This window comes from Berghia stephanieae, chromosome 11 (assembly GCF_034508935.2).
Source record: "Berghia stephanieae isolate SIO BIC M18660-M18661 chromosome 11, UCSD_Bste_1.3, whole genome shotgun sequence".
Taxonomy (NCBI): domain Eukaryota; kingdom Metazoa; phylum Mollusca; class Gastropoda; order Nudibranchia; family Aeolidiidae; genus Berghia; species Berghia stephanieae.
This window is the reverse complement of record NC_088370.1, coordinates 6,807,254-6,834,856: the sequence shown is the minus strand read 5'-3', so window position 1 is coordinate 6,834,856 and position 27,603 is coordinate 6,807,254. Positions and strand designations below refer to the sequence as shown.

General features: G+C 37.2%; 1 protein-coding gene and 1 long non-coding RNA gene across 2 annotated transcripts in view; one reads left to right on the top strand and one right to left on the bottom strand.

Moving 5' to 3' along the window:
* Window positions 1–11,531, top strand: part of LOC144956298 (sphingomyelin phosphodiesterase-like) — a 49,096-nt gene extending 37,565 nt beyond the window's left edge. Inside the window, exons 12-15 of the mRNA XM_078886789.1 lie at window positions 7,125–7,317; window positions 8,264–8,353; window positions 9,326–9,420; window positions 11,254–11,531. Of these exons, the coding sequence (XP_078742915.1) occupies window positions 7,125–7,317; window positions 8,264–8,353; window positions 9,326–9,420; window positions 11,254–11,425 (550 nt within the window). The 3' untranslated portion in view covers window positions 11,426–11,531. The remainder of the gene's footprint in view (window positions 1–7,124; window positions 7,318–8,263; window positions 8,354–9,325; window positions 9,421–11,253) is intronic.
* A 7,467-nt stretch (window positions 11,532–18,998) lies between these two features.
* On the bottom strand, window positions 18,999–21,047 carry LOC144956642 (uncharacterized). The gene is made up of 2 exons (XR_013641982.1): window positions 20,849–21,047; window positions 18,999–19,641 (listed from the first exon to the last, which is right to left on the bottom strand). It is a non-coding gene; the product is annotated as an uncharacterized LOC144956642 (long non-coding RNA).
* Between the last annotated feature and the right edge of the window lie 6,556 nt (window positions 21,048–27,603).

The following is a 27,603-nucleotide window of genomic DNA, read 5'->3' as shown; positions in this document are numbered from 1 at the left end:
TTATATAATGGAATAGAAAATGAAGATTGGCACTCAGCCCTCAACGTAAGTCGAGTGGCGATACGGCCAATGCATGTTATATAATGGAATAGAAAATGAAGATTGGCACTCAGCCCTCAACGTAAGTCGAGTGGCGATACGGCCAATGCATGTCATATAATGGAATAGAAAATGAAGATTGGCACTCAGCCCTCAACGTAAGTCGAGTGGCGATACTGCCAATGCATGTTATATAATGGAATAGAAAATGAAGATTGGCACTCAGCCCTCAACGTAAGTCGAGTGGCGATACGGCCAATGCATGTCATATAATGGAATAGAAAATGAAGATTGGCACTCAGCCCTCAACGTAAGTCGAGTGGCGATACGGCCAATGCATGTCATATAATGGAATAGAAAATGAAGATTGGCACTCAGCCCTCAACGTAAGTCGAGTGGCGATACTGCCAATGCATGTTATATAATGGAATAGAAAATGAAGATTGGCACTCAGCCCTCAACGTAAGTCGAGTGGCGATACGGCCAATGCATGTTATATAATGGAATAGAAAATGAAGATTGGCACTCAGCCCTCAACGTAAGTCGAGTGGCGATACGGCCAAAATTAGTAATATAATGATAATCGAATGTATCAATAAAACATGAATATTTACCAAGTGAGATAATGGCATCGAATATGCCAACATCATTAAGCATAAAAGCATAAGATATAAATCACTACCAACAATCTCAGAAGTTTGGTATAATTCTATGATGCAGGGCATCATCAGGACATTATACAGCTATAACGATTAATGACCAAGAAAGCTTGACAGACAGACCAATAACTGAGCATACAGCTAGTCAGACAATAGGTACTTATGCCTATATGTGTATCAGGTGACAGGCATATAGATAGTTGAATAGATTATTAGGTAGATTGATATGTAGCCAACTGTAATCTCATACTAAGTAATTGAAAAGGTAAATATATAAAGATAGGTACATATGTGCATAGGCAGACAGATTAGTAAGTATACAGATAGATAGGTCCGTAGGTCGGTCGGTAGATGGATGGATGGATAGATAGATAGATAGATAGATAGATAGATAGATAGATAGATACAGAGAGATATAGATGGATAGATGGAAGGGATGTGACAGTGACAGGATAATTATACCAACAACATTAGAGTAGGCCGATATTATTTACAAATCACCAGTAATAAAGATCGTGGTAAGTTTGTAATCGTGATAAACAGATTATTGCTAGCACTCATGTAATCAATTAAATAGACTAAGTATTTTCCTCATGACAGATACAAGTTATACTGGCACGTATTCGATTTACTGTCATTACACAAAGGCATTAACAATCCATGGAAATGATATGAATAAAATAAGAAATCACGATGTCAATAATTAAAACAATAAATGCAACAGCAATAATAAATAATAATAATAATAATAATAATAATAATAATAATAATAATAATAATAATAATAATAATGCTTATGACAATGTTAATAATAAAAGTTCAACATACCTGTCAAATAAAGAAACAGAAATAACACACTATTAAATCTTACTATCTAATAGTTTTATTTCAATTAGGATTGCCCCCGACGTGAGTCGGGAGGCGAATGACGTTGAAGCGAGGTGCGCCACTGGTTTTATCCTTTCTCCCCACTTAAGTGCGACGGCGCGCAGCATACCGCAAGACGAATAGAAGGAGACCATAACAGAAAGTGCTATTTAAAAAAATACAAGAAGTATGAAACCATCATACTACATACTTCCCCCTCAAGACAAAAAATCGTCCCCGATTTTCTTAATAAACTATAAGCAACTAATCCCAGATAAAGAGGAAAATATACATAAAAGATAATAATATAATAGCAATTAATAAAATAGCAATTATCGTAATGCCCATGCAATCATGTATGAGCGCTCAACATGTCCGCTCCACCTTCAGCAGTAATGAGAGGTGGCACTTTGCCTGACACCTGTGCCACCAAGGCCTGAAGCCTAACAGCCCTCGCTGTGACTGCTTCATTCTCTACCTGCGACGCGATGGCAATCTTTTGCAAGAGATCGGAAGAAGGCAAAATATTACCATAAAGTCGATCAAGACTTTGAATGATCGCGTCGCAGGTCACTTCCTCCCCCATCTGAAGAATGAGGTCGCCGGTAGCCCTTTTAGAGAGCGTCTCATGGCCGCCACAAGGATGCGTTCCGAGAACATATGAGAGCACTGGAGGTCTTTAACCTCCAGTTTCCACTGCAAAAAGGAACAATGAGAAGGGGACCCGTCATCCCCGGAAAAGGTGGAAAGTCGTGGAGCGTCAGCTCTAACGGCTGAGACATTGACAGGTTGCTCCGTTTTCTTTGTTTCCTGCACTGCATTGAGCAATTCCATTCTTTATTGCTCATTCGACAGAGCAGCGATGCCGTCGATCAAATTCTGAATCGACTCAGCCATTTTACTAGAGCGTTGGAGATAGATAGATAGATAGATAGATAGATAGATAGATAGAGAGAGAGAGAGAGAGAGAGAGAGAGAGAGAGAGAGATAGAGAGAGAGAGGGGGGGGGGAGAACAGGTAGTGAGACAGAGAGAGAGAAGGGGGGGGGGCGGTGGAGTTGTAAGGACTGCAAAAGTGATTAACAATAAGTGATGAGTGAGTGACGGGGAAGAGGGAGTGGAGGGAGGTAGAGAGTGGATGAGGGGCGCGTAGAATGGTGAATGTCAGTACAAAGTAAAATAAAATTAAGAACTGAACAGCCAAAAGGGGAGAAAATTGGAATGCGGGAATTCCAACTAAGCCCCCAAACAAAGAAATGCATTTTCAAAAGTCACACTTCGTCTCTAACAAAAGAACAACTAAGTCCACTAAGTCCTGTCTGAAATTGATAGCAGGCAGGAGAAAAGGGGAGACAGAAGGGCTTGTTTCCGGATTTACTTGGAATCCAATACTTGAGATATCTGATAAAAGCAAAAAGAGGAGTTGTTGAATGTCTGACACCTAACCCAGTCAGCGAGTCTTAGTGTGCGCAATCAACCAGAAAGTATGACCTAACATTAACAACTGTCTTCCAAAAGAAGGAAAGATGGAAACGTATTATTATTTCCATTTACTTGGAGGTTACGTTCTACTGATCATAACATACAAAATGATAAGTGTTCTGAGCACTCATGCTGTGAGTAAAGTGCTTGACACACGCAAACATATGTTATAAATTTCATGATACTGCCCACAGACCAGAAAGGTACAAGTCAAAATAAACATAAACAAAATCACTATAAAATTTGCGTGCATGGACAAAGTGTCAAGAACAAATAAATGGAGCTGTTATAAAATGAGCATAGTGAAAACATGTAACGGAAGAGAGAAAAAATACAAATTAAAAATTCATAATAATAAAAGCAAACAAACGAGGTAAATATTCACGTGGAGAGGGGACGAGGAGGTACTCGAGTTGTGGTGGGGGGGGGGGGGGGGATGGAAATATAAGTAAATAATTTACACCAAATATGTCTCACCACTCGGTTGATCAGACCGGGCAGCGAAACAAAAGGCAAAAGAAATGAAATACAATGACACGTTAAAACACACAACAAAAAATGAAAGGAAATATAAAATAAAATTATCAGGCCTGATGTAAAGAATGTTTCTAAACATAATATTTTCACTGTTAAGAGAAAATACGATTAACACCGCACATCAGATCATTCACTTAATTTCTTTGTCTCAGCGTGGGTTGTCATCACTGTTATCTAGGGTTGTCATCGGATGCCCTCTCTTGGTTGCTATGCAGCCAACATCGCTATCATCTATTGCACAGTCAAAGCGGTCCTTATTTTCACAGTGTCGGGCCTTCCCATACGCTGGGCGCCAATGTAATAATCTTGTTATTTGGGTTGCAGGGGGTACATACAATAATGAAGCCTCTTTGTAGTTTTCTTCAAGTTACGTGTAGTTTTTAATGAGGAAGGTGTAATATAGTCGATGGAGTAAATGAGAGAGATTTGATAGGGAGGATGTATGGAGTTGTTCTGAGAGGTTTGGTGGCGAGATATTTCTTGATAATAAGGCGTAGTTTTTGTTGTTGAGAATGAGATGTGTGTAGTTGCCAGTGCCGCTATTTTGGCAGGCAGCGTGGCAGGCTTCTTGAGGCTTGGGACGAATGAAGAGGGAGTGATAGAACAAAACAAGATCTTATTTTGCGCAAGAGATATGCTGAGTTTTTCTCTCGCGCAATGCTCAGGGTCGTGATTGGTTCTAAGGAAGGGGCGACACTGTCAAATAAAGAAACAGAAATAACACACTATTAAATCTTACTATCTAATAGTTTTATTTCAATTAGGATTGCCCCCGACGTGAGTCGGGAGGCGAATGACCAATGCATGTTATATAATGGAATAGAAAATGAAGATTGGCACTCAGCCCTCAACGTAAGTCGAGTGGCGATACGGCCAATGCATGTTATATAATGGAATAGAAAATGAAGATTGGCACTCAGCCCTCAACGTAAGTCGAGTGGCGATACGGCCAATGCATGTTATATAATGGAATAGAAAATGAAGATTGGCACTCAGCCCTCAACGTAAGTCGAGTGGCGATACGGCCAATGCATGTTATATAATGGAATAGAAAATGAAGATTGGCACTCAGCCCTCAACGTAAGTCGAGTGGCGATACGGCCAATGCATGTTATATAATGGAATAGAAAATGAAGATTGGCACTCAGCCCTCAACGTAAGTCGAGTGGCGATACGGCCAATGCATGTTATATAATGGAATAGAAAATGAAGATTGGCACTCAGCCCTCAACGTAAGTCGAGTGGCGATACGGCCAATGCATGTTATATAATGGAATAGAAAATGAAGATTGGCACTCAGCCCTCAACGTAAGTCGAGTGGCGATACGGCCAATGCATGTTATATAATGGAATAGAAAATGAAGATTGGCACTCAGCCCTCAACGTAAGTCGAGTGGCGATACGGCCAATGCATGTTATATAATGGAATAGAAAATGAAGATTGGCACTCAGCCCTCAACGTAAGTCGAGTGGCGATACGGCCAATGCATGTTATATAATGGAATAGAAAATGAAGATTGGCACTCAGCCCTCAACGTAAGTCGAGTGGCGATACGGCCAATGCATGTCATATAATGGAATAGAAAATGAAGATTGGCACTCAGCCCTCAACGTAAGTCGAGTGGCGATACGGCCAATGCATGTCATATAATGGAATAGAAAATGAAGATTGGCACTCAGCCCTCAACGTAAGTCGAGTGGCGATACTGCCAATGCATGTTATATAATGGAATAGAAAATGAAGATTGGCACTCAGCCCTCAACGTAAGTCGAGTGGCGATACGGCCAATGCATGTTATATAATGGAATAGAAAATGAAGATTGGCACTCAGCCCTCAACGTAAGTCGAGTGGCGATACTGCCAATGCATGTTATATAATGGAATAGAAAATGAAGATTGGCACTCAGCCCTCAACGTAAGTCGAGTGGCGATGTGGCCAAAATTAGTAATATAATGATAATCGAATGTATCAATAAAACATGAATATTTACCAAGTGAGATAATGGCATCGAATATGCCAACATCATTAAGCATAAAAGCATAAGATATAAATCACTACCAACAATCTCAGAAGTTTGGTATAATTCTATGATGCAGGGCATCATCAGGACATTATACAGCTATAACGATTAATGACCAAGAAAGCTTGACAGACAGACCAATAACTGAGCATACAGCTAGTCAGACAATAGGTACTTATGCCTATATGTGTATCAGGTGACAGGCATATAGATAGTTGAATAGATTATTAGGTAGATTGATATGTAGCCAACTGTAATCTCATACTAAGTAATTGAAAAGGTAAATATATAAAGATGGGTACATATGTGCATAGGCAGACAGATTAGTAAGTATACAGATAGATAGGTCCGTAGGTGGTCGGTAGATGGATGGATGGATAGATAGATAGATAGATGATAGATAGATAGATAGATAGATAGATAGATAGATAGATAGATACAGAGAGATATAGATGGATAGATGGAAGGGATGTGACAGTGACAGGATAATTATACCAACAACATTAGAGTAGGCCGATATTATTTACAAATCACCAGTAATAAAGATCGTGGTAAGTTTGTAATCGTGATAAACAGATTATTGCTAGCACTCATGTAATCAATTAAATAGACTAAGTATTTTCCTCATGACAGATACAAGTTATACTGGCACGTATTCGATTTACTGTCATAACACAAAGGCATTAACAATCCATGGAAATGATATGAATAAAATAAGAAATCACGATGTCAATAATTAAAACAATAAATGCAACAGCAATAATAATAATAATAATAATAATAATAATAATAATAATAATAATAATAATAATAATAATAATAATAATAATAATAATAATAATAATAATAATAATAATAATAATGCTTATGACAATGTTAATAATAAAAGTTCAACATACCTGTCAAATAAAGAAACAGAAATAACACCTATTAAATCTTACTATCTAATAGTTTTATTTCAATTAGGATTGCCCCCGACGTGAGTCGGGAGGCGAATGACGTTGAAGCGAGGTGCGCCACTGGTTTTATCCTTTCTCCCCACTTAAGTGCGACGGCGCGCAGCATACCGCAAGACGAATAGAAGGAGACCATAACAGAAAGTGCTATTTAAAAAAATACAAGAAGTATGAAACCATCATACTACATATATATATATGTTAATATTATTATTATTATTATTATTATTATTATTATTATTATTATTATTATTATTATTATTATTATTATTATTATTATTATTATTATTATTATTATCATTATTATTATTATTATCATTATTATCATTATTATATTATTATATTATTATTATTATTATTATTATTATTATTGTTGTTGTTGTTGTTGTTGTTGTTATTATTGTTATTATTAATGGTAGTAGTAATAGTAGTAGTAGTAATAGGAGTAGTAGTAGTAGTAGTAGTAGTAGTAGTAGTAGTAGTAGTAGTAGTAGTAGTAGTAGTAGTAGTATATGTTATTGTATTGTTCTTTAAACAAATGAAATGAACCATCTTTACTCCAGCTACCAGAACACGATAGCAGCCCAGTTTGTCGGCCATGAGCACACTGACAGCTTTGAGGTTTTCTATGATGTGGAAACTCTCAAGATTCCAATCAGTGTAGCCTATTTGGGACCCAGTGTGACGACGTTCTCTTACCTGAACCCTGGATACAGGATATATGAAACGGATGGAAAGTACAAGGGTAGCTCCTATGTAAGTAATAATTATAATAATAGTAATAATAATAATAATATTAATAATAATAATAATAATAATAATAATAATAATAATAATATAATAATAATAATAATAATAATAATAATAATAATAATAATAATAATAATAATAATAATAATAATAATAACAATAATAATAATAATAATAATAATAATAATAATAATAATAATAATAATAATAATAATAATATTTTGTTTGGTATTTTTGTTTGATTGCTTGTATGTTTTATTTTGGTTTTTGTTGTTTTGATTTGAGCTAGCATGTGTATTTTGTTTTTTTTTTAGTTTCCGTGAAAGTTCTACATCATCTAAATGATAATCCTGTCCCCGGGGTGCAGACGATGGAGTTTTTGTTTTCAGAATGGGAAACATTTGTCCTCTGAGTCGGTTGTTTTCTGTATTGGTCCACCTTTGATATTTTGTCACCTTAACACCTTAAACTGGGGGATGGGGAGGGGGGGGGGGATGGGTGAGGGAAAAGGGAAGGAGCAGACAACACACCAACTGAACAGCCAATATATTTGACCATAGCTAACTTTGTGTCTTCATTTCATCTCATCCATACCCCGAGCAAACAAAGAAAAGAGTTGACAAAGATCTGAAAACTGTATATAAAGCAGAGAGAGAAATAAACGAAAACAAAATCCTGAAAAATCAACCAACCTGGAGAGAGGCTGTATTTTTTTGGAGATGGTTTTTTAAAAAATGTTTGCATTTTTCTGGCTGCTTTATCCTACACTCCTAGCTGCCAACCCTTCCAATTTTGGAGTATGGAAGGGTTGGCAGGTCTGTGCACTGTTTCATACACGCTTTTTTCAGTATCATACACCTGTGCCTATTCACTAATTTGTCACAAAATAGTTGGCGTTTGGCTTCTTTTCTATTGTATATTGATTGATTTATTTGTGTTTTTTTGTCAACAGCAAGTTTTGGACCACGAGACTTACATCATGAACATGGAGAAGGCTAACTTGGAGGGACACATTACGTGGGAGTTTGAGTATTCAGCCAAGGTTTGTATCAAACTGTTTTATTAGTACACAGAGAAGATGGAGAAAAATAAGAAAAGAGGGAGGAGGAGGAGAAGATGCAGGAGAAACTTACTTACTTAGGCCACCCCTTGGGACGCCCAACATGAGCCACAAGTCTTCGCCATTCTGTCCTGTCCTCCATAAGTATACGCAGCTCCCTGTGTCATCTAGCAGACAGTCAATGTATGTTTTATTCTGCCTGCCTCTGTTTCTGGTTCTCTCAGGTGGGTCCCATAGCACAAGACTGCTTGCAATCTCCTCCTTGTGTCTCCAGCAGTGCCCCGCAAGTCTCGGTCTTCTCTGTTGTGTCTTTGAAGTCATTGGGGGGAGGTCAACGTAGAGCTCTTCATTTGACACGTGCTCTTTCCAGCTTACGTTGAAGACCATCTGCAGCATACGAGTGTAGCAGCCGTCCAGTTGCTTCTCAAGGGCTTTTGTTAGAGTCCATGTCGCTGCTCCATATAGAAGCACTGACTCTACCGTTGCCAGGAACAGTCTGTTCTTTATTTCCCTCTGTAGGTTTGAACTCCAGATTTTCCTGAGTTTGTGACAGGCACTCCAAGCCAATGTTTTCCTGACAGAGATATCAGAGAATCAGGAGAAACTTAGGTATCTCTCTACGAGGAAGTTTTGATATAAAGAATACGGTTTATTTATTCATTCATTTATTTATTCATTCATTTTTAATATCTGTTTATTTATTTATTCATTTATTTATTTATTTATTATTATTATTATTATTATATATATTATTATCATCATTATTATTAATCTTTATTATCTATCATTATTATATTATTATTATTATTATTATTATTATTATTATTATTATTATTATTATTATTATTATTCATTGTTGTTTTTATTTGTTTGTTTTTTTCATAATGTCATGATCAGCAGATCCATTGATTTGTAATTAGAGTTTTCTTACTGTAAAATCCTCCATGTCTCCAGGCTGCCTACAACATGACCAGCTTGTTTCCTAAAGACTGGGATGACATGATACACAGGATGACCAAAGACTACTCTCTCATCAAATTGTACCACAAGTAAGCTGACCTCTAACACTCTCATTGTTCTATTCTCATTTACACCAGACATGTCTACCATTACGAAAAATTCGTAGTATTACGAATTTTTGGCTCCAACTTCAGAAGTTTATGAGCATCTCTTAGTCATCAAAACTTATTGAAGATGAAAGTTGATGCCAGTCACATTTATTTTATGGAGTTTTAAGTGTCATTTAATCATTGTGAGGGTAAATTGTTGACGTATGAAGTTAACTACAGGGACTACATTTTTAAAGTCTTAAGAATTATGAATTTTAACATTTTCAAGTTGGCAGGTCTGTTACAGGTCAACTCAAACAAATGCTTATGACAAAAACCATCTGGGTGGGGATCCTGCTGACCTCCCATCGTGGGCAGGGAGGCACATACTGTCTCTTCTATCCCCTAAATATGTTTTCCAACTTGCTTTCTGTCTTTGTCTTCGAATGATTACTTGGTTTTGTCCTGGCCCTGTCCGGACTCTGACTGGGAAGGAAACAGTCAAATGTATAGTTGTAAATCATCTCTCTGTTATGTTCTGTTACAATTTTTGTTTTAGATATATATGATTTGTAAACATTTGAGTGTATTCCTTTCAGTGGGGGACCTGTATTTGTGTCTGGATGAGGCATTTCGGTGATCTCAAACAAAGTACACTGATAGTGTGGTTTTGGATTCTACATCTGTTCCCCATTTGAACTCATTCCCTTTGTCTTACTTATTCTTGGATTTTTAAAATTGCATTTCTATACCTTTTTACTATCCCATTGTCTTCCTTTTTACTGGCGCTGATTTGACCTTAATGTGTTATAAGTGCCGTAAAACCCTTAAAAACATAAAACAAAAACCGTCCTCAGAGCTGTTAGACCCATGCCCATGGAGGGCTTTTTTATCTCACTCTCTAAAGCGTTATAAGGACAACAGGAATTGCTTGGATAGAAATCCAAAGTACTTTCCTCCAGTTCTAACAGACTCGGGTACCCAACAGGGTGGACAGGGGATCCAAAAAAAAAAAACAAATCCCAAAATCTCCACTACACTCAGGATCAACAAAAGTTCCTTTGCATGTGAAGCGAGTGCTCTGCCAACTGAGCTATCATGACCCTCATGTCATTGTCACTGATGTAATAAATAAAATGTTTTTGTTCTTGTTTTCTTATTGAAAGAGATTTGACAATGGTTTCTGTAAAATAACCATGATCTGTTAATGGATAAGCAGTTTGCACAATCATATTTCAATGGAATTATTCTGGAAAGATTGAATAGGTCAAAGATTACAGATTTTGATTTTGTTAGTGAAGGACTGGAGTTGTATAAAAGTTGAACAGTTAATGATAATGATTGTAAAACAATATGGAAGAAATCATTGTTAAAGAGATTTGTTCTTGAATTTCAGTTTTTTACTTGAAGCATGCAATATATGAAATTCACACTGTAGGCTTATAAGCCTCCAAAATAACCAAGAACTAAGATAAAAGGAAAATCTCTTGACATTAGCATTCTAGGCAAAAGACTATGAACTGTGGAAGGAATTGACACAGACGATTGCTTTTAGAGGCAGCTGAGGCATCCTGGTCAGATGAGTAGGAAGCGAAAATTCTTGAGTCAAGTCGAGTCAGTCATGAACGATGTATTGTTTGATATATCGTAATTTTACCATCAGACACTATAACAAATCCGTGAATGACAGGACGTGTGATCATTTATATATATATATATATATATATATATTATATATATATATATATATATATATATATATATATATATATATATATATATATATATATATATACTCATGTATATTTTGATATATCCTATTTTAACCATCAGATACTACAACAAATCTGTGAATGACGGAACGTGCGACTCGAGTTGTCGTTCATTGTTGCTTTGTGCGGCCAAAACTGGAAGATCCTACGACCCAAGTCTGTGCAAAGATCTAGGACTTGGAACAAGGGAGGCCCACGCAAAGGCATTGAAGAGGATGAAAAGACACTGTTAATTGGATATAGGGATTTATTATGGGATAACAACACAATCCCCTCCATAGAAATTTATTGTTAATTGGAAAACAGAACTCCCATCAGCAATCCATCTTGCTTCCATCATTCTCTTGTTTGTTTTGTTTTGTTTTTAAGGGTTTTACGGCGCTTGCAACACATTAAGGTCATATAAGCGCCAGTAAAAAGGAAGAAAATGGGATAGTAAAAAGTTCTAGAATTACAATTAAAGCACAAAAGAAAAATTAAGACAAAGGGGAATTGGTTCAAATAGGGATCAGATGTAGATTCCAAGAGCATACCACCAATGTACTTAGTTTGAGATCACCTAAAAGTCTCATCCAGACACAAGCACAGGCCAGAACTAAGAGGAACACACTCAAATGCTTACAAATTATATAATATAATATGTAAACTAAACATAATACAATGCATAACAGAGAGATGATTTACAAGGAAAAAAAATATCACCTCCCAAAACAATAACTATGCATTTGACTGTTTCCCTACCAGCCAGGACTCTGACCAGGGCCAGGAAAAAGACAAAGCCATCTCATTCCAAGACAAAGACAGAAAGCATGTTGGAAAACAGATAGAAGGGGATAGAAGACACAGTATGTACCTCCCTGCCCGCTATGGGAGGTCAGGAACCACACCCAGTCATTCTCTTGTGATAAGTCCTTGACTGCTGTGTAAAAGTCAGTCTTGGGGTCTTCATTTATACCCCTGTCACTTCCCGTGGAAGTCCCAGGTTTGAGAGTTTTTAAAAAAATGAGGGTCATTTTAACTGATAGATATTTGAAGGATGTGTTTTCTGGGCCTAATTTGAAATACATGTTTTTACAGAGTACAAGTACAATATTATTACAGAGTACAAGTACAATATAATTACAGAGTACAAGTACAATATAATTACAGAGTACAAGTACAATATTATTACAGAGTACAAGTACAATATTATTACAGAGTACAAGTACAATATTATTACAGAGTACAAGTACAACATTATTACAGAGTACAAGTACAACATTATTACAGAGTACAAGTACAATATAATTACAGAGTACAAGTACAATATTATTACAGAGTACAAGTACAACATTATTACAGAGTACAAGTACAATATTATTACAGAGTGCAAGTACAACATTATTACAGAGTACAAGTACAACATTATTACAGAGTACAAGTACAATATTATTACAGAGTACAAGTACAATATTATTACAGAGTACAAGTACAACATTATTACAGAGTACAAGTACAATATAATTACAGAGTACAAGTACAATATTATTACAGAGTACAAGTACAACATTATTACAGAGTACAAGTACAACATTATTACAGAGTACAAGTACAACATTATTACAGAGTACAAGTACAACATTATTACAGAGTACAAGTACGATATTATTACAGAGTACAAGTACAATATTATTACAGAGTACAAGTACGATATTATTACAGAGTACAAGTACAATATAATTACAGAGTACAAGTACAATATTATTACAGAGTACAAGTACAATATAATTACAGAGTACAAGTACGATATTATTACAGAGTACAAGTACAACATTATTACGGAGTACAAGTACAATATTACAGTGCGATGTGTGTTTAAGGATACGTCTGGGGTTTTTTTTCACTTAAGGGTTTTACGGCTCTTGGGACACACTTAGGTCAAATAAGCGCCAGTATAAAGAAGAAAACGGAATATTAAAATATTCTAGACAATCAAAGCACCCAAGAAATCCTAAGACAATGGGGAATTGTTTCAAATGGGGAACAGATGTAGATTCCAAGAGCACACCGTCAGTGTACTTAGTTTGAAATCGGCTTAAAGTCTCTTCCAGACACCAACACAGGATCCCTCTACAAGGAATACACTCAAATGTTTACAGATTACATAACAGATATTATATGATTTACAAGGGAAAAAATATAACCACCTAAAACAAAAATTTGACTGCCCCCCCCCCCCCCTCCCAGTCAAGGACCCAGTCAGGGCTGGGACAAAACTAAGCAATCCCATTCTAAGACAAAGACAGAAAGCAACTCTGAAAACAGATAGAAGACACAGCATGACCTCCTGCCCATCATAGGAGGTCAAAGGACCCCACCCAGTGTCGCAAAGGAGGTAAAACTATTAAAAAGAAACAAAAAGAATAAAACAAACAAATTGAACATTTATATAGAGCAACATGAACTTAACTTGCTCAAAGCGTTTTACAAGGAGTAGGCAAGCCAACAGCAATACTTAACATGTAGGACGAAATTGAAGCATGTTATGCAATATTACATTTTTTCAACAGAGATAATGCTGTTTACAACCATGTCCTCCTTTCACACCTGATTATGGTGAGTGAATGGGAGTAAAGAGCCTTTTCCAGGAGGTCAACTATACACCACTCAGGGGGGACTCAAAAAAATTCTGTAATGATTGACTTTTATAAAATTATTATGAATTGTCAAAGGGAGATAATCATTTTATATTTTCATTGAGTTAGTTTGTTATGAATTGAGAAAAGTGAGTGGAGCAGGCACTTATGTTGGTAACAACAAGATATGAAGTGAGTAGAAAAGTGCCAGAAGACAATAGAGAATAAAAATTTTTTTCCGCGGCGGTGGTGGGGTTTGAACCTGCGACCTTATTGGTACGACAACTCCGCCTGGCAGGTGAGAGCGTGGCTCTACCGTGTGAGCTATCCACGAACACAAAATATTCGTTTCAAACCCAAAGTCATTTCTAGATCCCTCTCTCACCCACTTCTTGAGATCGCCGATTCGTTCGCCACCATCGCGAAGTAATTTTGACCAGCAGTTAAGCTTAATAGCCAATATTCTCATCACAAACATATAACATAGAAACGATTGAGACATTGAGTATGCTCTGGTGTATGGGGTGAATTTTTAATTCAGAAAAGTGAGTGGAGCAGGCACTTATGTTGGTAACAACAAGATATGAAGTGAGTAGAAAAGTGCCAGAAGACAATAGAGAATAAAAATTTTTTTCCGCGGCGGTGGTGGGGTTTGAACCTGCGACCTTATTGGTACGACAACTCCGCCTGGCAGGTGAGAGCGTGGCTCTACCGTGTGAGCTATCCACGAACACAAAATATTCGTTTCAAACCCAAAGTCATTTCTAGATCCCTCTCTCACCCACTTCTTGAGATCGCCGATTCGTTCGCCACCATCGCGAAGTAATTTTGACCAGCAGTTAAGCTTAATAGCCAATATTCTCATCACAAACATATAACATAGAAACGATTGAGACATTGAGTATGCTCCGGTGTATGGGGTGAATTTTTAATTCAGAAAAGTGAGTGGAGCAGGCACTTATGTTGGTAACAACAAGATATGAAGTGAGTAGAAAAGTGCCAGAAGACAATAGAGAATAAAAATTTTTTTTCCGCGGCGGTGGTGGGGTTTGAACCTGCGACCTTATTGGTACGACAACTCCGCCTGGCAGGTGAGAGCGTGGCTCTACCGTGTGAGCTATCCACGAACACAAAATATTCGTTTCAAACCCAAAGTCATTTCTAGATCCCTCTCTCACCCACTTCTTGAGATCGCCGATTCGTTCGCCACCATCGCGAAGTAATTTTGACCAGCAGTTAAGCTTAATAGCCAATATTCTCATCACAAACATATAACATAGAAACGATTGAGACATTGAGTATGCTCCGGTGTATGGGGTGAATTTTTAATTCAGAAAAGTGAGTGGAGCAGGCACTTATGTTGGTAACAACAAGATATGAAGTGAGTAGAAAAGTGCCAGAAGACAATAGAGAATAAAAAAATTTTTTTAATTTAAATTTTTTTTAACTGCTGGTCAAAATTACTTCGCGATGGTGGCGAACGAATCGGCGATCTCAAGAAGTGGGTGAGAGAGGGATCTAGAAATGACTTTTGGTTTGAAACGAATATTTTGTGTTCGTGGATAGCTCACACGGTAGAGCCACGCTCTCACCTGCCAGGCGGAGTTGTCGTACCAATAAGGTCGCAGGTTCAAACCCCACCACCGCCGCGGAAAAATTTTTTTATTCTCTATTGTCTTCTGGGACTTTTCTACTCACTTCATATCTTGTTGTTACCAACATAAGTGCCTGCTCCACCCACTTTTCTGAATTAAAAATTCACCCCATACACCGGAGCATACTCAATGTCTCAATCGTTTCTATGTTATATGTTTGTGATGAGAATATTGGCTATTAAGCTTAACTGCTGGTCAAAATTACTTCGCGATGGTGGCGAACGAATCGGCGATCTCAAGAAGTGGGTGAGAGAGGGATCTAGAAATGACTTTGGGTTTGAAACGAATATTTTGTGTTCGTGGATAGCTCACACGGTAGAGCCACGCTCTCACCTGCCAGGCGGAGTTGTCGTACCAATAAGGTCGCAGGTTCAAACCCCACCACCGCCGCGGAAAAAATTTTTTATTCTCTATTGTCTTCTGGCACTTTTCTACTCACTTCATATCTTGTTGTTACCAACATAAGTGCCTGCTCCACTCACTTTTCTGAATTAAAAATTCACCCCATACACCGGAGCATACTCAATGTCTCAATCGTTTCTATGTTATATGTTTGTGATGAGAATATTGGCTATTAAGCTTAACTGCTGGTCAAAATTACTTCGCGATGGTGGCGAACGAATCGGCGATCTCAAGAAGTGGGTTGAGAGGGATCTAGAAATGACTTTGGGTTTGAAACGAATATTTTGTGTTCGTGGATAGCTCACACGGTAGAGCCACGCTCTCACCTGCCAGGCGGAGTTGTCGTACCAATAAGGTCGCAGGTTCAAACCCCACCACCGCCGCGAAAAAAATTTTTTTCTCTATTGTCTTCTGGCACTTTTCTACTCACTTCATATCTTGTTGTTACCAACATAAGTGCCTGCTCCACTCACTTTTTCTGAATTAAAAATTCACCCCATACACCGGAACATACTCAATGTCTCAATCGTTTCTATGTTATATGTTTGTGATGAGAATATTGGCTATTAAGCTTAACTGCTGGTCAAAATTACTTCGCGATGGTGGCGAACGAATCGGCGATCTCAAGAAGTGGGTTGAGAGGGATCTAGAAATGACTTTGGGTTTGAAACGAATATTTTTGTGTTCGTGGATAGCTCACACGGTAGAGCCACGCTCTCACCTGCCAGGCGGAGTTGTCGTACCAATAAGGTCGCAGGTTCAAACCCCACCACCGCCGCGAAAAAAATAATTTTTTATTCTCTATTGTCTTCTGGCACTTTTCTTCTATGAAATTGTGTCCCCTAATTAGACTTCTTTTATGTAATAGGATTCCACAGTCTGACGTCACGTCCGCCTAGCAACGAATCGGCTGGCTCTAAACAAAAAATCCGTGCTTGGTCCGGGAAAGGAATAATTGGAAAATCGCTAAAAAAAAAAAAAACAATTTTTATCTTAAATATGGTCCAGTGTTTTGTACCAGATTGTCTGCACCAGTCAGAGAGTCACTCCTGCAAGTTTTACAGATTTCCAAATGAGAGGCAGACAAAAAATTGAAGAAAAAGTGTATCACTTTAGTCAGGTAAGCACGCACTCCTCGTCGAACATTTGATAGAGTTCGTAGTCCAGATCTAGGTCTAGTTCTAGCTTACGTAGACCTATATTTTATGATTAAAGTGTACAGTTGCACGAAATTATAAATAAAAATACATTCCAAACTAGGTTTTTATTGAAGTTGAAGCAAAAATGATATCTCAATCTACACGTTTTGATGTTAAGGCTGATAGATAAACTGAATGAGAGTTCAGTTCTACTGATAAGTGATAATTTTTTTAAAAGGAGAAAAATAGAAGAAAGAGAAGAAATATTTGTTAAAATCTTACTTTAAACTCGATACCTTTATGGCAAAATGAAAATAAATAAATAAAATATCGGAACCTCTCCCCCCTCCTCCCCCCCCCCCTCACGCAGATATTTCCTCTCTCTCTCTTCTCCCTCTCTCTCTCTCTTCTCTCTCTCTCTCTCTTCTCACAAACACACATACTTTCCTCTTTTTTGGAAAGTTTCTCTGATTCTGCCATGCCTTCCCTCCCCGACAGCCGAGGTGGCAACTCTGTGTGAACAAAGCAAGATGGCGACAGGGACCTCTCTCCTTTACCTGTGCCCGATTGTTGACACTCCAAAGTTTCCATCACCGCACTGTCCAGTACAGTACTGACTGAAATAAAGAGAAAACGCCAGTCTTGCCACACTCAACCCCAAGATCAACTTTAACTGTGTAAATTTAAGAATTCATATTTTTATATACCTAGTCAAAATCATCAAAAGAAGTAATGAGGAAGTGCGACATTTTGCTGAATGTGCGATTTCATAAAAGACAGGCGAGAGACCCACCAGTAACCTAGACTCTTGCACACCTTTGATTTATCATGCATTGAGCTGGTGTCAAACAAGATAGTCTAAAACAAGGTAGCCTACTTATCAAATAATATACCCAATATGCCCAACAGAATTATTGGGTTTTTTAAAAATCTTTTCTTTTCAGGAGAAAGGACAAAAGATCCAATATCATCATCAAGAGTGTGTTCTTGTCACTTCAGAGATGGTGACAAAGCCAACCTCCCTGAATTGTTTGACAGAAATAAAAATAAATTGTTTCCATCAGAGCCAGAAAGAAAGAAAAGAAAAGTGACACAAGGAATTCCCACCCCATCTCAATTGGCACCAACATCAAGAAGTACCACCACCACCACCACCACCACCATCCATCATCATCATCATCATCATCATCATCATCATCATCATCATCATCATCATCATCATCATCATCAGCTCAACTCTCTTCATCATCATCACAAAGTCCCACCTTAAAAAAAAAACAGATTCCTCATCATCATTATTTTCCTCCTCATCATCATCCTCATTATCTTCTCCCTCATCATCATCTCAACTCTCGTCACCATCATCACAGGATTCCATCTTTAAAAAAAAACAGATTGTAGAACAAGTGAGGATATTTTAAATAGAACAACAAATTTAATTCAAGAACAAGAAATTACAGACAAAAATAAGGAAATAGCTAGCTTAAAAAACCCCAACTTAGTTAGATTCAACGCACTTACACTGTTTCAATCCTTACAGAAAAAGTTCTTCGAATGGAGACAGGTGTACATTGTTTTAAAATATTTGATATTATTGTTCAATATGTTGAGTGCTTTAGAGGTAACCTTATTTATTATAGTGGGTGGGAAGTTCAGGAAGAGACAGTTGCATTAAAAGACCAAATTTTCATTACACTTATGAAACTTAGACAGAACTACACTAACCTATGAAATTTCACAATTGTTTAGCGTTTGTGAAAGTACTATAACAAATATTATACAAACTTTTATTCATGTTTTACATAAGCCATAAGCTTCTCTTTGAAAATGTTATGAAGGTTACATGCCCTTCTAGACATAAAAATAAACTATCAGCTCCATCATCATTTTTAAGATTTCCAAATTGCAGAATGATCATTGATTGTACAGATGACCAAATTGCTATTCCTAAAGAAATGGATAACCAACGGTTAACTTATTCGTCTTTTAGTCCATGAATTCTGTTAAAGCTCTTGTTGGTGTGAGTCCAAATGGTGTGATAAATTTTGTTTCTAAACTTTATCCAGGGTCTGTCTCGGATAAGGTCATTGTACAAAATTGTGGATTACTAAAACTTTTAATTTTAAGCCCTGGAGATTTAATTTTAGCAGATAAAGGTTTCCTGATTCAAGATATTTTACCTCAAGGAGTAACTGTAAATATCCCTCCCTTTTTACATAATAAATTTACTGAAAATGAGATTTTATTAACAAAAGAAATTGCTTCATGTTCAGAGGGCTAATGAAAGACTAAAAAAGTTAACATCCTCTCATATATTCCAACCATGTTAAGAGAAGCATCTGATATTATTTTTCAATTAGTTGCAGCACTTGTCAATTTCCAGTCTCCTCTTATTAAGGAGACTGCATTTTGTTAGCTTTGCCATTTATTTTGTACAACACACATATTTTGTTCATCACCATCAAATCACCATTCAAAATAATGGTTTTGTAGGTCACCCATACATGATTTTACATGATAAACATGACAAATTATGGCATTGCTGTATCAATGTATGTTCAATGTCATTAACATTGTTAAATAAAATATGACAAATTAGTTTTGGACTGAATCAACCCAAGGCATCATCAAGATAGATCTGTGGAAGTAAAAGAATAAAAGATTCAAATTTAGAGCTGCGACCATGCTCAATAGGCAAAAAACAAACAAACTAGTAAAACGTCTGTTGTGGTCGTGTGGTATGACACTCGCTTTCAGATCAGAAGGTCCTGGGTTTGGGTCTCGCTCGGCGCATAGTTGAGTCCTTGGAGAAGGCTCTTTACTCACAATCTCTCACCGTACTCAGGTGTCAAATGAATACCTGGCCGTTAACAGCGTTGTCTCTGTCCGAAAAAATTGTAATATCGCCTAACAGGCATCATGTCCCGTCTTACATGTTAAATGATGCTGTTGGCCAGGGACCCCTTGTAAAGCACTTTGAGCACATTTAGTGGATATTACGCTATATAAAAGCTCAATTAAAAAAAATTAAGTGGTTCTTTCATTCATCTTGCTTTGTTGATAAAGGGGAAACCCGAAACGTCCATTTATCTGTTTTCGTATGTTAAATTGAAGTTCACATTCAATTTTACAATGTTATTGATTTCTTCGAGTTTCAAGCTGCAACATTTACATTACACCTTAACCCAATAGGAAGTTTAGTTTACCGTGACTAACACTGGTCTAAATAAATAAATAAGATTCCCTTTATTCATCCCATAGAGGAAATTTATCTCTAGGGTCTATTCCCAGGGAAGACTGAATAACCGCGGTGCAGCGCCGCAAATTGAGCTAGGGCGAGGTGACTTGCTCAAGGCCACACAGCGCAGCGGCGGGTGAACGAACTCGGTACCTTTTCGTACCGCTGATCCACGCTGCCCCTATGCCTACCACATGAAGTATGATAAAATGTCTAGCGTGATTGGTGATTGTGATGCTCATATATGAGTATTATAATAAAGGTTACAATACGATACTAAATAGTATGTAGTATCTAGACTATAGTCAATAGCAACGAAAATTAGCGAAGCAAGACCTCAAAGACTCTCTTCTCTCTCTCTCTCTCTCTCTCTCTCTCTCTCCTCTCTCTCTCTCTCTCTCTCTCTCTCTCTCTCGCTCTCTCTCTCTCTCTCTCTCTCTCTCTCTCTCTCTCTCTCTAGTCTCTTTCTAACTAAAATCGAACGTTAACAGTAAAATATTTCCATTGGATAAACTAAATCTGCCTAAACTCAAAGTAAACTGATTATTGTCCAACAGTAGTTTTACGGGGATGTGAGATTTGAGAGTGAGAAGACGAAACGACTTACCTTCACAGAATACTCTTTATTCTTCGTGCTGGCTTGAACTTTGCCGAACATCATGCCATCTGAGTAAGTGAAAGTCAAAACATGACCTGACTGATGATGATTTTCACCTCGGGAGACACTTTTATGCTCATTGGAGAAGTATTTCATAAGGGCGGTGATGGAAATAAAGTTAGTGTCAGCCATTTTTCTCGATTGTTTAGAGCCAGCCGGTTCGTTACCATGCGTTGCTGCGCGGGATGACGTCACGACTTTTGAAGACTATTATATTTATTTGTTACCTATATTGTTCGATTCCCCTTGCCTTGTCTTGTCGTATGTTTGTTTCCCCTTTTGTGCTAACTTCCATTTTTACAAATTTTTAATCTAGAGCCATTCGGCTCTTCATGGAGCACATGACACCTGTACCTTCTGGTTGGGAGAGAGAGAGAGAGAGAGAGAGAGAGAGAGAGAGAGAGAGAGAGAGAGAGAGAGAGAGAGAGAGAGATATGGGACAAATGCAACACTTTATACATGCCTAGTTCATTGTCTATGGCCAGCTGGAAGAGAAATTACTCAAGGATGACACAGTCGTATCTCCTCTTAGGCCATCCAAGTCAGGTGTTTGTTAAGGGTTTTACAGCGCTTGTGGCACATGTAGGTCATTTCAGCATTTCTTTTTTTAAAAAAAAGAAAATGAGACAGTAAAAAACCCCCAAAAACTACAGATTTACAAGAAAATGTAAGACACAGGGGAATGGTTTGTTTTGTTTGTTTTTAAGGGTTTTGCAGCGCTTGCTGTGTTCATATCAGCGCCAGTATAAAGGAAAAAAATGGGATAGTAAAAAGTTCAAGAATAACAATTAAAGCACCCAAGAAAAAGTAAGACAAAGGGGGATTAGTTCAAATAGGAAACGTGTAGATTCCAAAAGCACTCTATCAAAGTACTTAGTTTGAGATCACCTAATTGTCTCATCCAGACACAAGCACTAAGAATAAGAGGAACACAATCAAATGTTTACACATTATTATACACCTTTTCCAGAGCAAATATAACAATTTTTCAAACCAAGTACAACATGTCCAAAACAAATTCGGCGTTATTCAACTTTCCAACTCAAATTTGCCATCCCTCTTTATCTATAATAATTTACGTTACTTAAAGTTGGGTCAAATTCGTACGTTTTAAAGACCAAATATGAACGTTTTCCAAATTGAATTTCACCGTTTCCAGTGTAAATTCAACACCAACAACTGTATTAGAGGAATAAAGTGAAAACAAAATGAAATATAACAATATAAAATATCATCATCAGTCAAGGGGCCAAGGGAACTCACTCTGATTATGTCAACAAATTCGTTTCCCTGGCGACTCAGTTTGTCGTCTGCTACTTGTTTTTCTGCCTACCGGTCAATAACAAACTGCCTTTTTACTTACGACTTACATCAAAATTCACCCAAAGCAAGATGCCGAGGCAACCATACACCAAAATAAGCGATGAAGACAATCGAAGACTGTATAGCTGTTTTGACAGAGGTGAGGATTACATTCTACTCGCTCAGCAAATGGGAATAAATCGGTCAACACAGTGAGAAGAGGAATGAAAGGCCCGATCACAATATAACTTGCTCAAAAATCGAAATTGAACCCGGCACCTTTGATCAGGAGTGCAGCGCACTGCAATGCGAAACATTTATTGTCAGTACTAATGCTACGATTACACAAGAGAAATGATCGTGATTTCCTTGACAACCCAACTCTCTATAGAGATGATCTGGTATGCGCTTGCCTAAGGAGCTCACAATATTACCATCCGGAAATATAATGAACCAATAGACGTCTATCTACACAAAACTAGGGCGTGTGGAACCTTAAACGTCTATAGTCTGGTTAATACAGTTAAGCGAGAATTACTCAAAGACGAGGATGACCAAAAAAATATTTTAAAAATAACATAGACCCGAGTGACGTCAACTTCATTCTATTTATATGTTTGGGTGCAGACCATCAAATGCAAAGTTGAAACCGTCAAATGACTGACGTAAAGCCTCATTTTCTTAAAGAGGAAATAATAAACGATCGAAAACAACAAAGTCTTGTGCAACTCCTGCACATAAAAAATAACTTTTGACTATGAATCACTGAGAAACTTTTCTTATGTACTTTTTTTTACAAGTTTGGCAGAGTTCCAACAGAGCAGAAGCAAAGCAAAGCAAAACAACACGCTAGAAACAATAGGTTGCCATTGAATTGGAAAGTGCCGAATTTGATTTGGAATGTTGAATTTGAATTTGACTGGAAAATTTTGAATTTGGTCTAAAAGTGCCGAATTCTCTTTGGTAATGTTTGAATTTGATCCGGAATGCCAAATTTGAATTTGTCAAATGCTATATTTGATCGGGAAAAAGTATATATATGTATATATATATATATATATATATATATATATATATATATATATATATATATATATATATATCAAGGAATTTACCCAATGGAAACCGTACGGTGCTCTTATTGGCTAACCAACCAGCGGCCTCGATGAGAAAAATATCCGCCATTTTGATGTTGGCTGGGAATCGCGTTACTATAGTAAACAAGCGCTGATCGGCCGTTCATGAAAACAAGTTGCTGCTCGCTCGTTTAACTCAAAATTATTCAAAACGATCTCTCTAAAATGATATAAATGTGACTTCTTAAGGTTTTCTTCACGGTCAAAACCACACAACATTCTATTAATGATTACGTCCGAGGCAAAAAGGAATATTGACAGGTCGACCGAGAGTTGAACTCGTGAGACGACAAACATCAATGCGAAGTGTAGCGAGAGTCAAGCTATTGTTTGTCTTGTCCTATTCTATATAGAGAAAAGGATAAATAGTATAGCCTCGTGTGTGAGTGGTTGCGTGTCATAGTCTTGTTTTTAAATTGTTTCTGTTGTTTATGTGTGTAGTGATGACTCTCTCACACTCAATTTCAATGCCGAAAGAGGAATTCCCGCACACAAGAAAGGGGAATTGGGGTGGTATTTGGCATACATATTGTATAGTATCTAGTTCTAAATAGATAACTGATTAGAATTATATTATGATATATAAACACAATGCCAAATACAATTCCGAAGTTTCCTTATTTCAAATGAAGTAAAGCTCCAAAACCTAATGGTAGTGATTGTATTACTGAGTGTTAGTGAGGTGATGTGGTGTTGGTGGTGGTTGTAGTTGTAGTAGTAATAGTGATGATGATGTGGTGGTGGTGATGATTGTAGTTGTAGTAGTAGTGGTAGTGATGATGATGTGGTGGTGGTTGTAGTAGTAGTGGTAATGGTAATGATATGGTGGTGGTGGTGGTTGTAGTAGTAGTGGTTGTGATAATGATGTGGTGGTGGTGTTTGTAGGAGTAGTGGTAATGATGCGGCTATGTGGTCTAGTAGTATGACACTCGCTTCCGGATCGGAAGGTCCTGGGTTCGAGCCTCGCGCTCGGCGCATAGTTGAGTCCTTGGAAAAGGCTCTTTACTGACATTCTCTCACCGTACTCAGGTGTAAAATGACTACCTGGCCGTTAACAGAGTTGTCTTTGTCCGAAAAATTGTGATATCGCCTAACAGGCGTCATGTCCCGTCCTACATGTTAAATGTTGACCAGGGACCCCTTGTAAAGCGCTTTGAGCACATTTAGTAGATATTGCACTATATAAAGCTCAATTAAAAAAAAAAATATTTCAATGATGATGATATGGTGGTGGTGGTTGCAGTAGTAGTAGTGGTAGTGATGATAATGTGGTGGTGGTTGTAGTTGTAGTAGTAGTGATAGTGATGATGATGTGGTGGTGGTTGTAGTAGTAGTGGCAGTGATGATGATGTGGTTGTGGTGGTTGTAGTAGTAGTTGTAATGGTGATGATATGGTGGTAGTGGTGGTTGCAGTAGAAGTGGTAGTGATGAATGTGGTTGTGGTGGTTGTAGTAGTAGTGGTAATGGTAATGATATGGTGGTAGTGGTGGTTGTAGTAGTAGTGGTAATGGTAATGATATGGTGGTGGTTGTAGTAGTAGTGGTCGTGATGACGATGTGGTTGTGGTGGTTGTAGTGGTAGTGGTAGTGATGCTATTGTGGTGGTGGTTGTAGTAGTTGAGGTAGTGATGTGGTGGTGGTTGTAGTTGAGTAGTGATGTGGTGGTGGTTGTAGTAGTAGGGTGTGGTGGTTGTGGTAGTAGTGGTAATGATGACGACATGGTGGTGGTGGTTGCAGTAGTAGTGGTAGTGATGACGATGCTGTTGTGGTGATTGTAGTAGTGGTAGTGATGATGATGTGCTGGTGGTGGTGTAGTAGTAGTGGTAGTGATAATGATGTGGGGCTGGTGGTTGTAGTAGTAGTGTTAGTGATGATATTGTGGTGGTGGTTGTAGTTGTAGATGTGGTGGTTGGAAAACACATTACAGGTTATTATAATACATGATTACACACATTCTCTAACTTCATTTTTTGACAGCTTCGTTGTGCCATAAATATACGCAACAGTTCTGAAACATTTTATTGTGGATTTTGATATTGTCTGTTGTTTTTCTTGTGTCGTTATGTTGACATAGATACCGAATGAATGGTAATTACTACATTCTCAGCCAACAACAAAATGGCGCTGAATGCTTTCATTGGTGGACACGTTTTAGGCTTCGTACGTATTCTCATTCGTTTAATTCTATGATATATATATATATATATATATATATATATATATATATATATATATATATATATATATATATATATATATATATATATAATCATAAACAAATAATGCAGTGCATAACAGAGAGATGATTTCCAAGACAAAAAATATCATCTCCCAAAACTCTAACTATAATTTGACTGTTTCCCCTCCCAACCAGGGTATCCGGCCAGGGCCTGGACAAAACCATCAATCTCAATCCAAGACCAATACAGAAAACTTGTTGGGAAACTGATATAAGGGGGATAGAAGGCACAGTAAGTGCCACCCCATCCAGGTATCTCCTCTACGACTATCCCAACTAAGTCAGATGGTTTACAGGTCATTTCAGCATTTAAAAAGGGAAGAAAATGGGATAGTAAAAAATAACCTATAGATTTACAAGAGAAGTAAGATAAAGGGGAATTAGTTCAAATAGAGAAAATGTAGATTCTAAGTGCATACCATCAATGTACAAATTTTGAGATCCCATAAAAGTCCCATCCAGACATAAGCACAAGATCCGTCTAACTCTAAGAGGAATACACTCAAATCCTTACAGATCATTATATATTCAATACTATATATATATATATATATATATAATATATATATATATATATATATATATATATATATACGTATTTTATATCGGAGAGATGATTTACCAACATGGGAAAAGTATCTCCCCCTCCCCCCCCCCCCCCCCCCCCAAAAAAAAATATAATTAAAAAAAAAACCCCCCTCTAAAACTACATTTGACTTTAAAAACCCAAGGACAAAACCAAGTAATCTCATTCCAAGAGAAGCAGAGTGAGGTCAGATGACACAACAACTGTCAATTATTTCAAAGTGTTTATTGGAAGTGTTAGGTATAAATGATATCTATGATCGTGATGATATATAATGTTTTCTTTTATAACAATCATGGAAGTGTTAGGTATAAATGATATCAATGATCGTGATGATATATAATGTTTTCTTTTATAACAATCATGGAAGTGTTAGGTATAAATGATATCAATGATCGAGATGATATATAATGTTTTCTTAATAAACAATCATAAAACTAGCAATGACTATCCCGCACAAATCTTTGGGCCTCTTTTTCGCTCACGAAGTGCCAAATTCGCGACAAAATATGGGACGAAGCCGTTTCGTATATGCTATTTAAAAAAATTATTACGACGCTGTTTATCGATGAATATGACTGAAAGTTGGCACACAGTTAGAAAAAAGGTAATTTTAAGTTATGTCAAGCGACAAAACTCGTGCGATTACCAGAAAACCGTCAAAAATAGATTTTTACTCTTTGGAGTAAAATATTTCTAAAACTGCCGGGCGTGTAGGTTTTGTCGCTGACAAGGTAATACATGAACATTTCTTCTTTTTGGTTGTAAAATTTCATATGAACATGACGAGTACTTTTCCCGTATTTTACAAAACACCATCCAAATTTGCTCTTATTCGTAAAAATCAAGCTATTTATTATATATGAATCAATAATTCAAAATAATTTATAACGATTTATCGGAGGCGTTTAAAGCGCTTTCTGATGTGACTGTTCTAACATGTAAAAGTAAAATCTCCTGCCCCCGCCCCCCCCCAAAGGTGTTTAAAAAAAAAATAGCATAAAAAATGCTTCAAAAACACATTTGACTGTTTAAATTCCAAGGACAAAACAAGTAAATTCTATTGTAAAAGTGTGGATGCAATTGATACAACAACCGTCTGTGTATTAAGTTATTGAGTTAGGTCAAGATTCATCAGTAAACTTTTCCATGTTTTCTTATATCACATCATAATTTGTTAATGTATCTATGATCAAGATCTATCCCTTTCCTTCGCCACCAATCATGGAAGTCTCTAGTCTTAGCTCTCTGTCATCATCATGTTTTCTTATAACAATCTATACTAGCAATGACTATCCCGCTCATCTTTGTGTTTTTCGCTCACTGTATAGTGCCCAAATTCGTACTAAATTATGGGAGTGTGTGTCTGTTTACTAATTGCTCTCTAAAATACTTAATTCTACGCTTTTCCTTTATTACCTGAATTCGAGCGTTGTAAAAAG